At 38.2% G+C, this 13,261-nt stretch overlaps 1 protein-coding gene across 19 annotated transcripts in view; it reads right to left on the reverse strand.

Annotated features, from left to right (window-relative positions):
* Epb41l2 (erythrocyte membrane protein band 4.1 like 2) overlaps positions 1-13,261 on the reverse strand; it is a 99,069-nt gene that overhangs the window by 59,358 nt on the left and 26,450 nt on the right. For all 19 annotated transcript variants that reach the window (XM_010639141.3, XM_010639140.3, XM_010639138.3 and 16 more), the window contains exons 4-5: positions 6,046-6,088; positions 2,106-2,181 (exon numbers count right to left, since the gene is read on the reverse strand). In XM_010639141.3, the coding sequence (XP_010637443.1) occupies positions 2,106-2,181; positions 6,046-6,088 (119 nt within the window). The remainder of the gene's footprint in view (positions 1-2,105; positions 2,182-6,045; positions 6,089-13,261) is intronic.

Consider the following 13,261-nt stretch of genomic DNA (forward strand, 5'->3'; position numbering starts at 1 on the left):
TCCCTCTCTCTTCTTTTCTTTTTTTTTTTTTTTTTTTTTTTATGAGACAGGATATTACTAAGATGTCCAAGCTGCACTGTAACTTGTGATCTTCCTGCCTTGGTCTCCCAGAGTGCTAGGATTATAAGCACGGACCAGACCACAAGAGGAGAGTATTCAAGTCCTATTTATAAGAAAAACCAAAGGTCTTATCAATGCAATAGAGTACCAATTACAAAAGGATTGTCATGCCTGTTATGGCTTGTACCTAGATATCCCCCAAAGCCACCTGTGCTCATAGGTGGGGAGTTTCAAAGGTAGCTGGATTAGGGTGTGTGAATGTGGATTAAGGGTATGATACTGAGACTGAGGACCCCACCCTGTGTAGGGTAGCACCAATCAATAAGCTTGGAGAGCCTGGATGAAATATAAGGGAAAACAAAGGAAGACAGGCTTGCTGATGCTGTTTGCTGCTTCACTGTCTCCTACCTGCTTACTATGAATAATTTCACCTCCGTGATTCCCCTCTGCCATGTCACCTTCCCTTCGAGTTAGCTGACTATGGTTTGAAACATTTACAAACTGTGAGCTGAAATAAACCTTTCCTCCTTTAACTTGTAAGTGTCATGTGTCATATATTTTGTCCCAGCAACAAGAAAAGTGACTAAGACACTCCACCAAACAAATTACTACAAAGAGAAGCATATTAATAATTACTGCAGAGAGCACATGAGGTCACAAGGCCCCACAGTGTGCTACACTTTGTGAAAAGCACCCCTGGGGTGAAGCTCCATGTCCTGTGCAGCTGACCTGTCAGTGCACTCTAAGCAGCTTGTTGTGCAGTTTGAAAAGCTACTTATTATTTACTAGCTGAAGTTTATTCAATCAGAACTTAATTAGTATGTTAGTAGTAATCAGTACTGTAGTATACACTTCTATTAAGTAACAAGCAATAAAGGAAGAAAAAATAAAAAATGAAAAAGTTTGCTATTTTTCTGATCCTATAAAGAAATCTCCATTATTCTTATCTCAAATGGACATTACACTTTTTTCAGCATTTACAGAAACAACTTCATGTCTAACAACAAAACTGGCCCAGCAGAAAAGCATAAATGCACAGGAACAAAAGGCAAGCAGAGTTTTTCATCAAGGCCCTCTTGATTTCTGAAAGTACACACACTGCACACAGTTCTCCCTGACCATGAGAATAAGAACCACTCTTTACATCTGTTCCTAACAAGGCTGAAATACCCTCTCACCCAACCAGCTGGCAGGGCTAATATGTCCAGGCACTTGCTGATCCTGTGTCCCTGGTTAACATCCCCTCAGTCACTTTCAGGGTCACTAAATCCACTCTTGCTCCTAATCGGAACCCTTTCTTTGCTACTGAAGCACACATTCTTGCAGCCACATAATTTCAGAGAAGATGAAAATGAAACAGCTACGGATTCTACCTACTACAGTCTGTTCTCAATGTTGTGACTGTTTTCAGGAGGATTGCGGGGAGGAAGAGAGGAGATAGGAGGACAAAAAAATTACCAGTTCAATTGACTTTTAATTCTTTTTCATTTATTTGCACTTGTATCATCTTGGTGAGACCAGCACACATGGTTTATACAAAGAAACCACCTTACTACTAAAAGTTGACACACTAAATATGAGCACATTTCTCAAGTAGAACACAGGAAACAAAGTTGCCAGCAATATCATTTTCAAAAATATTACTCAAATATAAAGGGAAAAACTAAAACAGCCAATAAAATTTCTGAAACTGGCAACTATTTGGGAAAATATTCATTTCCAAAGAAACTTATAAAACTTAACTGATAAATGATTTGGTTTTTCAATCCTGAAATTACCACCATGCTCCCAGTGCACAGAAATAAATGAAAGCCATTAAGATTCTTTTTTTTTTCCATTGAATTTACTGGTACTTTTTAGGTATACAGTAAAGTTACATTCTTTTGGGATCTTGTACCTATAAATGACAGGTTCTCATTTTTCCCCATACCCCTGCCTCCCTTTACCCCCCCTTCCCTATTTACAAAAACTGTGCTTCCATATTTCCATTTTCTCATATTTTTTCTTTTAGTAAAGATTCATTTTTAAACACAAATATAAAGTACCTGGTGATGTCTTCAGTCAGTTGAGAAGGATCAGGAGGATAAAATTTCACATTAAAAGCGAATAGCCAGGGAAGATCTGCAATTATTAAATGTCATGGTTATTTATCAACAGAATGGCTATTTAGTACGCTACAAATAAATAATACTATACTATTTGCTTGATACCTTACTTATCCCATCATAAATCAGTTTGTAGAATTTACTAAAAAGAAGCTAATATCATTACATAAATAAACCACAATTAAAAGCTCACCTGTTTTATTAATAATTACTGGTACTTCAACAGTTCCAAGATAAGATTTCATTTTAAGTACATGATCTCCAGTGCTCAATACTATCTAAAATTTTTTAAAATTTTCAATAAATTTATTTTAAAATTTTAAAAATAAATTTAAAAAGACTCAGGATTTCTACATTGTTGAGGGAAGAGGGGCTATGACCAAGTGATCACAGTAGCCATGCAGGAAATGATTCATAGGCTAATTGTTCAGAAATCCCAGGAAGCAAAAGTGCAATAAAACTTCGGAATACTTTAAAATAATAAAATTGTTTCACAGTTGTACAAAGTACAGTATACCTGTGTATTACATATACCTCGCTGTATTTGGCATAAAGAATGAATATATCCAATAACTACATCTTACATGACACTAAACGTTAAAATACATTAATGTTTTGCTATCTCATGTTTTGGTTTGCTTGAAAGAAAGGAAGACAAACTCACGGAAAAGGCTGATGCTATTTTCCTAAAGAAACCTAAATTATCTCACTGATCTGAACTTCAAGTTCTACTCTAAGTTCATTGTATTTTTAAATAAAATTTTTAAAAAAGCTGTTTCTCTGTAAGCTGCTCCATTCTACACATATTTGAAGGCATTGGGAAATTTTAATTTATGCCCTTCAAAGTTTCTTGCATTCTGTTTTCCACTCAGCATGTCCTTTTGTCCCTCTTGTCATCATTAGCACAAGACCTTTCCTCTCACTCAAAAGTCAACAGCTCTCTACTGAATGGCTACTGTGTGCACATATGTTCTTCTTCTGGATTTCTGGCTCCATGCTTCACTATTCTGCTATTAAAGTCAGTCAAGCTGAACTCAAAAGAGATTTCAGTTGTGCTTTACACATTTAAAGCATAGTAAGGGGAAAAGGATCTTTCTGAATATAAGGAGATGCTGTTTCTTGGCCTGTAACACTATGCTACCAGTGTCAAATATCCATGCACTGTTCATGCACACACGTCTTTAATGTGACTGCTAATCCATAATCAAGTGAGTCATCACAAGATTCTCATTTCGTAATGGCCCCCGTTTGCCTGACTATTGACTATAGGCATGTGTTCCTAATAGAACACTTGTAATTTAAGATATACTTCAAAGCCCAATAATGGTAAACATTTATTTTTTCGATAGCAAAAATGCAATCAAGGGCTTCATGAATGCTAAGTAAATACTCTACTACTGAACTATATACCTAGTACCAAGCTTTTTTTTAAATAAACAAAACTGCATAGACTTATGGTATACAACATGTTTGAAAGAGGTATACACTCTAGAATAAATAATTCAAGTTAACATATTCATTACCACAAATACCTATGATTTTTATGGTAAGAATACAATACTAGCAATTTTCAAGTTAAACTTTTAATTCAATTATATACTATCATACTTCTACCTAGCTATCTAAACAATATACCTAAGTATGAACTGTTTACATATCCATTATATACAAACTTATAGACATATACTCTTTGTGTACATGTGTGAAAATACTTTTAAGGCAAAATTTAAATAGAAACCATTAGCCTTGTGGATTGTCATACATAATTCAAACAATGAACATTTATCTTTGGTAAATGCTAATTAACTGTCAAGTAACCATAAAATCTCAGCAGAGACTGAGTTCCTTCACCGTCTAACAGAAGCAGAAAGAGGCCAATACAATAGCTACAACTTCATTTCCTAAACCTACTGTCATGATGGAGATAACACAAGATACTATTTAAAGAACTGACTCCAGCTGAAAAAAGGTGGATGCTATTTGTTACTATTACTCCTCTTGCCAAACCACAAGGGCAGAAGTCCTGAAATACCTCTTTTAAAAAATAATATTTCACAAATAATCAAAACATAAAAACATGATTCATAATCAGCAAGTCTTGTCTTCCAAAAGTTTTCAAAGCTGTTTTTGGAAAGTTTTTTTTCCCAAAAGCTTTGAAACTCTTTAAAAACTTTTCTTCCAAAAGAAATTTCCAACAGGAAATACCTATGACTCTGAAAAAAGTGGCACACATACATAACCAAACAGGAGGCAAAACAAAAGCCACAGAAAACAATTCAACGGATGGATCAGCAATCCTCTCTGAGGAGCTGGCCTGTTCTCTCTGCTCAGGTCACCCAGCAGGGCTGGGTGCAGAGCATGAGTAAGAACCAAGCACCCATACCTTCCTGAACCCAGGCATTTACAGAGCATCTACCAAAGTTCTCTGATTCAGTTCCTTCCAAAGCATTAGCACAATGCTCTTGAGTCTATCTAACCCTTCCCCTAACCCTTTCCAACACGAAACAAACACAAATTGATGATACAACAAGATAAAAAATGCAAAAAAGATAAGAGGGGAAGGAGGCAGGAAGACAACGAATGCCAGAAAACCAAGAATAGTAAATAATTTTAAATAATAATAAATAATAAATAAAAATAATCAGACAAGGTGTCCAACCTGCCCGATCATCTGAGACCTTTCCATCCTTAGTACCAAATACCCCAACCCTAGGAAACCCTTGGTTCTGGGCAAGCCAAGAAGACTGGTCACACCAATCAAAGACATTCTGAAAAGAAAGGAGATTAGAAAAAGAAGGTATATGCTCAGAATAAAAGAGTAGAGATGGAAAGAAGTGATGAGACTAAGATTAATAGTGAAAGAGGAAAAAGAAAATAAAACAAGAGACACTAAAATGAGAGACTGACGGCAGGTAGAAAGGACAGGAATGAAAGCAGAAATTTGTTCCAGGGTCTCAACATTAGAAATAATGAAAAGGGAGAAGCAGTCAACAGTACAGAGCATGTGAAGGTTAGTTCTCAGGACGTCTTCTCCCTGAATAGCTCTGGAGCAGCACTCTCAGAAGGAATTTGTTCTCCTGTCTGAACTTTCCAGCTGCTCCTGGCTTCCTGCTTCCCCACTTGCATCATCACAGACCCTGAAGTAACTTTTAAGTATCTGAATCTCCTATCGGAGATGTGTGATGCTACCATTTCTTGACGTAGCTATCACAGGCAAGGCGATGCACAGAGGAAGTCCGCGGAGGAAGCCGAGGCCGCTGGAGCGGGACGCCTGAGGCCATGCTGGGATTCTGCGGAGAACACGCAGGCCTAACTACAACCCAGACTCCATGTCACTACGCGGGACAAACGGGAGCAGAGAAGGCAATGAGCACAGAACTGCAGAGACTGCTCTGCTCTCCTTCACCCGGGCGTGCTCTGCCAGGGAAGCTAGAACAGTGCACACAGACGCCGCTCAACTGCGCTCCACACTTCCACAATGAGGCGGACACACCAAGGCGGCCAGTCTGCCTGCAGCACAAAGCACCTAACACAGCAATGGTGTCCGGTCTTGCACAGAGTGAAACTTGCAGAAAATCAGCGCTCGTTCTCTCCAAAAAGGAGTAATAAGATACCATGCTACTTCACAGTGGGAGGCCCCGTAAGGGAGCAGGAAGGAATGGGAGTCTTGAGCCTTCTGAAGGGTTGGAGTCCTCAGGCGTGCACAAAATTAACAACCGCAATCAAGCATTAATGTAGGAGGAGGTATAAATGCAAGACAGAATAGGTCCTTCTATTGTCATCTTACTTGTTACTCTAGGCTGTAACCTATAAATCTTATTAAAAGATGGAAATAGATGTAAAAATAACAACTTCATGGTATGATTATTTAAATACTCACTTCTCAGCTGTCTCTTTATTTCTTTTGCAGGATCTAGCCAGTTCTGCAAGAGGGAAAAGGGGTTAGTTCAGAAATATCCCAGACCAATGCACCAAAATAAATCTCATTATGTATTACTCACATGCATCGATTTTAAAAGGTACAGTATAAGAAAATTCCAGAAATAAAGTTTATATTTCGTAACTTAACTATAAAATACACTTTTATAAAGTCCAACTCAGAGCCACTTTCACCCGTTAGCATACTACTAGATTAACTACTGATTCGCTTCTGAGTGTGCAGGGGTGTGGTGTGATGTTAAAAATAAAAATTTGTAAGGCCAGGGATGTAAGTTGGTGGCACAGCGCCTGCCTGCCAAGCATGAGGTCCTGAGTTCAATTCCTGGTACACTCCCCCCCAAAATGTGTATGTATGTATGCATGTATATATATGTATATGTGTGTATGTATGTATGTATATATGTATATGTGTGTATGTATGTATATATGTATATGTGTGTGTATATATATATATTTAAATAAAATTGTTAAATACTTTTTAAGGTGAATTCAGTGGATCACAGTTTCTTGGAATTTGAAATCAATCTAATCATGAGACACGATCTATCTACATACAACTTCTACTCTATAAAATGCCAGTGAATAACCCCTGTGGACAATGAACTGAGAGTTCTTCACAGTAGGTTTCTACTCCTAAAGGATAAAATGTGTACTAAAAATGGGCAGCTGAACATTTATATGCATCTATCAAGTACAATAATCAAAAATTCTAAAGCCAACTCCTCTTCCTCCCTAGCCTCTCTCCCCTGCAACTTCGGCATGCTAAGGAGAGGTACTGCCGAGATGAAATAGTACTTCCTTCCTTGTCTTTATACAACATCCTTCTGTCTTTTAAACTTCATTCCAAATGGGAATACAATCATACAGAGCTGTTTCACTTGAACCTCATTTCTGCTCTTTGAGGAAGCTATCAGAAAACACAACAGGCAACCACTATAACACCTTATAACGACAAAAGGCCAAATCTGAAGCACCGTGGTCAAAACATCTAAGGATATTAAATCATTTTTTTTCTCATTGAGTTTATTGGTACATTTTAGGTATACAGTACAGTTACATTCTTCATTGGGATCTTGTACCTTTACATGACAGGTCTTGGTTCTCACTTTTTCCCCTTGTCCCTGCTCTCCCCTTCACCCCCTCCTTCCTTCCCTATTTACAAAAACATTATTTCCATTTTCTCATTTTTTTTCTTTTCCCTTATTTCCTTTCCCCTACCCTTCCCACTTTCCCTACACCTTTAGCCCTTTTCTTCCTATTTCACATTGTCAATTATGCCATTAGGATCTTATGTACAATTATAGTTTTTCACACCAGAGAAAATATTCAGTATTTATACGTGTGACTTATTTCATTTTATGGATATTAAATGTTTCAAAGCTATAAGCAAAAACCCCCACAAGGAACATTTTATATGTTAAGTTTTTGTCTATATTTATATATTGTCCATTCATGTTCTTCTACATTTTGAATTCAAGTTCATTATTGAAGTTCGCTCACCCTGTTATTAAAGAAGTACACTTTTGAGATGCAATAAACTGATTGAAATAATTGACTTTAAAAAAGCTTGATTCATTCTAACTATACCAAATAATGTATCATATCTGTGCTTAAACAGGATTTTGTGTAACTATACAACACAAGCAAAATGTTATTACACAGGAAGTAAGGAGAGCCTGCTGTCACTATAATATATTGAACTGTACAGCAGAGCGTGACCTTGCCCTACTAAAGAGCAGGAACAGCAGGATGCTGTGAAAGCAGAGTGATGTGGACCTCCACCGTTCACAAGGGTGCAAGGTGTGCAGGGCTCTGTCCTAACACAGTCTACATTCAAACCTCTCCATAAAGAGCCACCAGACCACAGGCCACTGTCACATTCCTAGTTGTCCCAGCTGCAGGGACCACTGATCTGAACGGTCAGTGGGGTTCTGCAGTGGTACGTCCAGTACCATCTGAGGGAGCCACTCTAATTTCTGCCCTCAGAAAAGAGCCTGGCACCCAGCTTCCACACCCTGCAGCTGCTGCCCCATACACAGCTGGCTCACAAGTGGCAGCTATGATGAGTGGGCAAAGCAAGAAAAACACAGCATTCAGCTTCTTGCCCAGAGGGACAGGCAAAGGAGGGTCAAACGCATGGCACTGGCAGCCAATGAAGTAATGACCACACCAAGAAAAACAGAATCAGATGCAACTGGTGCCAAACTGAAAAGAAATCCCTCAAACCATTAGCACAAAGAAAGAGGAGAGCAGAGTGGGAAACGCTGGTCTAAGACAGACCCTTCCAAATGGCTAATTTCTTTAGTGTGAACAGATACAGGCACCTCCCACACAAGAGCAAAAAAGGCTTCTTTCTCTGTCCCAACAAAAGGTGGTGGACATAACATCGCCTTCTGAAAGCCCAAGGATTGACCAGTGCTAGCCAGCTGGCACCTCCTAGTCTCACTAGACCACCAACCCCCTGTACGAATGACCTGACGCTTCTGGAGAGCGTGGTGGGAGTCCATGGGGCTCTACAGATCCGGGATTCAAGTCATATGTCAGCCAGCCACATACAGCCCCTTTCATCTTCCGGACAGTCTCTACCACACTGAGCCTGGGACGGACTGGAGGTCGGTGTAGCTTCTCACTTTGGACCATATCCAAAGACTGAGAAGGCAGCAGCAGCAGAAGTGACTCCTTCCGTTCATCTCCCTGGTTTTCCCTTTCCTATATTAACTCCATGCTGCAATCTCCATTCCTGCCAAGGAGTAAGAGAATCTTCCCTTCCCCAAACTACAACTCTGCAAGGACTGGGGAAGACAACAGTACCTGTGTCCTCCAGTACTTGCCAGCTTCACACAGCCAGTAAGTACTAAATAAATACCTGCTGACTACTATCTGCCCTTGCATGCCTCCTTCCTCTCCACCCTGTGGCAATCTTAAAAGAACAAGTTACATTACTGTGTTAGAATTTCAAAATAATTACTTCTGAGTACTCAGAGTGTAGTTAGTATAACTTTATTGCCCAGAATCATAAGTTCAAAAGGTAAAAATGATTTAATATAAAGAAATGTAAGTTTATTACCTTCTCTCTACGTTGACAATTACAAATAAATAGTAGAAATAAAACCTTTTAACATGTAAAATAAACAATAAAAATTAGTATGTCAAGTTCAACACTTGAGGGCAGCTGAGTGGATCAGGGCCGGGGATTTAGCTCAGTGGCACACAAGGTCCTGAGTTTGAGCCCCAGTACCAAAAAACAAAAAAGATATACAGATAGGAAGGCTAAGGACATATCAGGTTAGAGCATCCACCTAGCACAGATCCTGAGAGGCAGGCAGGAAGAGAGGGAGGGAGGGAGAGGCGGACAAAGAAACAGACACTGAATGATGAAAAATGACGGTAAAGAATAAGAAAATGGGGAGCCATGCACGAACACACACACATGAGTACACCTCTCCGTCCCCGCCTATCCACCCTGGCCCATATGGTTCATAATAACCATATTCTAGACTTAAAGATTTGGCTACTAAAGTCACAAATACAGACTTTGGATTCAGAAACACATGGAGACAAGACATGGCTTTCCAACCACCAGCTCTGTGACTTGGACAAATTCTTTAGTTTCTTTACGCCTCAATTTCCTCAACTGCAAAATGAGGATCACTGCATCTACCTGAGAAGACGGTTTTTGCCCAATAATTCATTTAAATGCTTCCTGAAGAGTAAATATGCACAGAAAATACTTTACCCAATAACTTTATTAGATTAGGGTGTTCTTTTTTTCTAGTAATAAAACTAAATTAGTTTATCATCTTTTGCTCTATACCACAAAATTTTATTTTTTCCAAAGAGAATGTTTTACATATATTAAAGAATTTGATATTTATATAAATATTTGTATCTATAAAAAGTTAATAAATGAGACTTTGGTTTCACAAAATATTCACTGCATTTATGGGCCAGATGAAATAAAAGTTAAAAGTTAAACCTTTTCCCTTAGAGAAAACAGTCCGGTAATGTTGGCCTTTTTCCAAAGCCGCCCACTCCAGTAATCATTCCTCTTGGAAACAGAGATGAGACATAACAACCTGACCCCTTCGCATGAAAATGGTTACCAATATGACTAGTTTAAGCACCTCTGCATACATGGTAAAGCAATAACTAACCAAATTCTCCAATTTTTGCCTGATAACAATACATGTGGTAAATGTATCAAAAGACAGATTTACCTACAGCCCCCATGAACATTCAGAAGCCTGAGTTTATGTTTTATTGACAGCTCCAGATGTGCAAAACAGAGATTTCCTTGAAGTTTTCCCAAATATTCAGTATAAGGAACAATGCAAAAAAATCAGAAAAACTGAAACTCTTGTCATAGTTCAATAAAATTTATCTTGATTTATTAAAAAATAAAGTATTTTCCACCTACTTAAAAACAGGAATGTTCAACCAATTTGGTGTCCTTCTCTCCACCTTCCCCTACCTACCCCAATTCAATAGCCAAAGTAAATATTCATCTTCTAATGAGCATCAGGTAAAATAAAGCCATCAGTAAAAATTACAAGTAACCCCATAATGGGCTTCCAACCAAAGTAAAGTAAAATGTGGTCTTAGAATATCTGAATTATTAAATCAAATTAGAACATGAAGTCAGAAGGCAATGCCATGGAAGAAAAAACTGCTACATCTTTATTTTCACTAATTTCTAAATGAAATTTACATCATCATTAATTCTGCATATAGCAAGGAAGAAGTCTGTTTAATATCAGTAGTACTTGTCACCAGCAGAAATAAAAAATACTACCGTATCACAATATACTAGTTGCAGATCCTGAACACCATTTATGCTAACCAATATTTTGAAAGCACTGTTGGCATTAAACTAGATACTGATGGTTGATAAATATATTAATTAAAACACACCCCTATTACTTTATTCCAGATTTTATTGTTTTGAGAATGTTACTTATTAACTGCCTTTCTTTACAGTCCTGCATGCTTAATAATATAAGAATTCTGTATTTAAAACAGTACTCTGAAAAGTGACCTACGAATTCCCTAGACTGCTAATGGAATCTACAACACAAAAGAGAATTATTTTAAAAATCCGCCTGAAAAAAAAAATCTGCCTGAGAAGATTGCAAAAAATGTTCTCCAAATCAGCATACCAAATAGCTGTATATACATATGTTTTTATTCTACACACCTATTGCTTAGTTAGAAAACTTCTAATCCAACTCTTTACCCTCTAAATCTGAGGATGAAACAGTGTTGCTTAGGAAAGTCCTAAGACATTTCCTTATAACATTTTTAATACAGGCTCTCAAAGAAAAGTGTTAAAGCATCATTCTCAATTATCCTCTAACAACAGAAACATCTAGAAAAAATGCCGTCTTGGTTACGAATTGTAATATTTATAAACACAGGGTGCTAGAACTAGAAAGAACCTCAAAGTGGATATAGCATACGCAGATCGGAAATGCCCTGACTCTGCCTTGGCAGCCAGGAACACCTGCTCACTCCTCAATGAGACCCCCTGACCCCTTGGCATGGATGACATGCAAACTCCTATAATTCTGCTACCTCACACGAACATGTCTTCATTCACAGAAGAGTGCTTCTCACACTTTTTATGTACGTACGAACTGAAACCCAAGTCAGTCTTGACTCAGCAGGTCTGGGTGAGGACTGGTACCAGTTCAAGATTCCAACCACACACTGAGCAGTACCATTTAGATTTATTTTGAGGTAGAAGTCCTGTCTTTTCTTGAAAGCCAAATGCAGAGACACATCTTTAATTCCTCTAATTAGCTTATCAGGTAGGCTCCCAAACTCAAGTGAGTCAAAATACCAAGTGTCGAGAGCTTTCTGCAAAAAGTCCTAGCAGAGTACAGGTTCCACATTCCCAAATCTGTTTCTTTTATCTCCTCCCCATCTCACTGAGCCCCTACACCAAAGAATGCCAAGACCTACCACCTTGTTACTGTATTTGCTAACCACTTACACCTTACAGATACAAGCCACCAGTCAGCACCAGCAGCAGGTTCTAACCATGCCAGATCCAATAACAACTCAAGACGCCTTTATGAGACCCATCGTCTAGTTCTTACAGCAACTCTCCTTGACTAAAATTAGTCTCCTCTAAATCCTCTTCCCAACTAGGCCTCAACTTTTGCACTTCTCAATCTATGTATCATCCAATTTTATCAATACTCTATCCTCGATACTGGTGGCCCTCACTATCTGAGTATGTTCTTCATCTACCATTGCCCAGCAGGCATTGTAAGATGGCCCTGGCCTGCCTTCAGCAAGAAGTCTAGTTGATCAGCCAGAATTCCCCAATAGGCCCTAGTGTTTCCTTATGTAACTTTCTATCCACTGACCCCCATTCTACTCCTCGACTATAAAGTCATACTTTTCTTGTATTCAGAGTTGAGCCCAATCTTTCTTGCCCACTGAAAAACCTCACTGAGTCATCCTTATACCTATTTTAATAGTCCCAAATAAACTCTACCTCGTTGTTTTAACAAGTGTTAGAGTAACTGTTTTACAATTCCTTTTCCTAAAAAGCACCCATCTCTCCTAATTCCCCAAAGATTTCAGAGTTAGAAATTTTTCCAAATACCTAAGCATGCCTTCATTTTGGTGCTCCTCAATTTGGCCAGGTGAGAGCCTGGCCCAACTCACTGTAGTTTAGTGATACTGAAAAGTATATAAAAGTTTTGTTAAATATGCATTTTCTCAAAGGAATTTATGGCACTGAAACAGACTCCCTTTAATGTACACATGTGGCTAAATTAGGTCTCATAGAACTGTATCATAATGCTGGTGTTGGGAGAAAAGTTACGGGCTTTCAATATCGCAGTGAAGCATTCACTATACATCTGGGAGAATGTGGGATTATAAATTTTAACTGGAAAGAATACAGAATTTTATTTAAAAATAGTTCAGATGTGCCAACAGTTTAGAATTTGAGTTCTTAATTCTATTTCTTGGGAGAAAATGGTCTGGCTATCAGACAACTGCTTTAATTAATTTTCATAGTTAGCTGTGGGTATCAACTACATTTCTAACAAATGCCTCTTTCAATATGGGTTGCAGCAAAATGACATTATGGTGCCTGGGCCAAATGCCAAACTCCATTAACATAAAAAATTCAAGATAATATT

Source organism: Fukomys damarensis, unplaced genomic scaffold (genome assembly GCF_012274545.1).
Source record: "Fukomys damarensis isolate Sample0158 unplaced genomic scaffold, DMR_v1.0_HiC HiC_scaffold_14, whole genome shotgun sequence".
Taxonomy (NCBI): domain Eukaryota; kingdom Metazoa; phylum Chordata; class Mammalia; order Rodentia; family Bathyergidae; genus Fukomys; species Fukomys damarensis.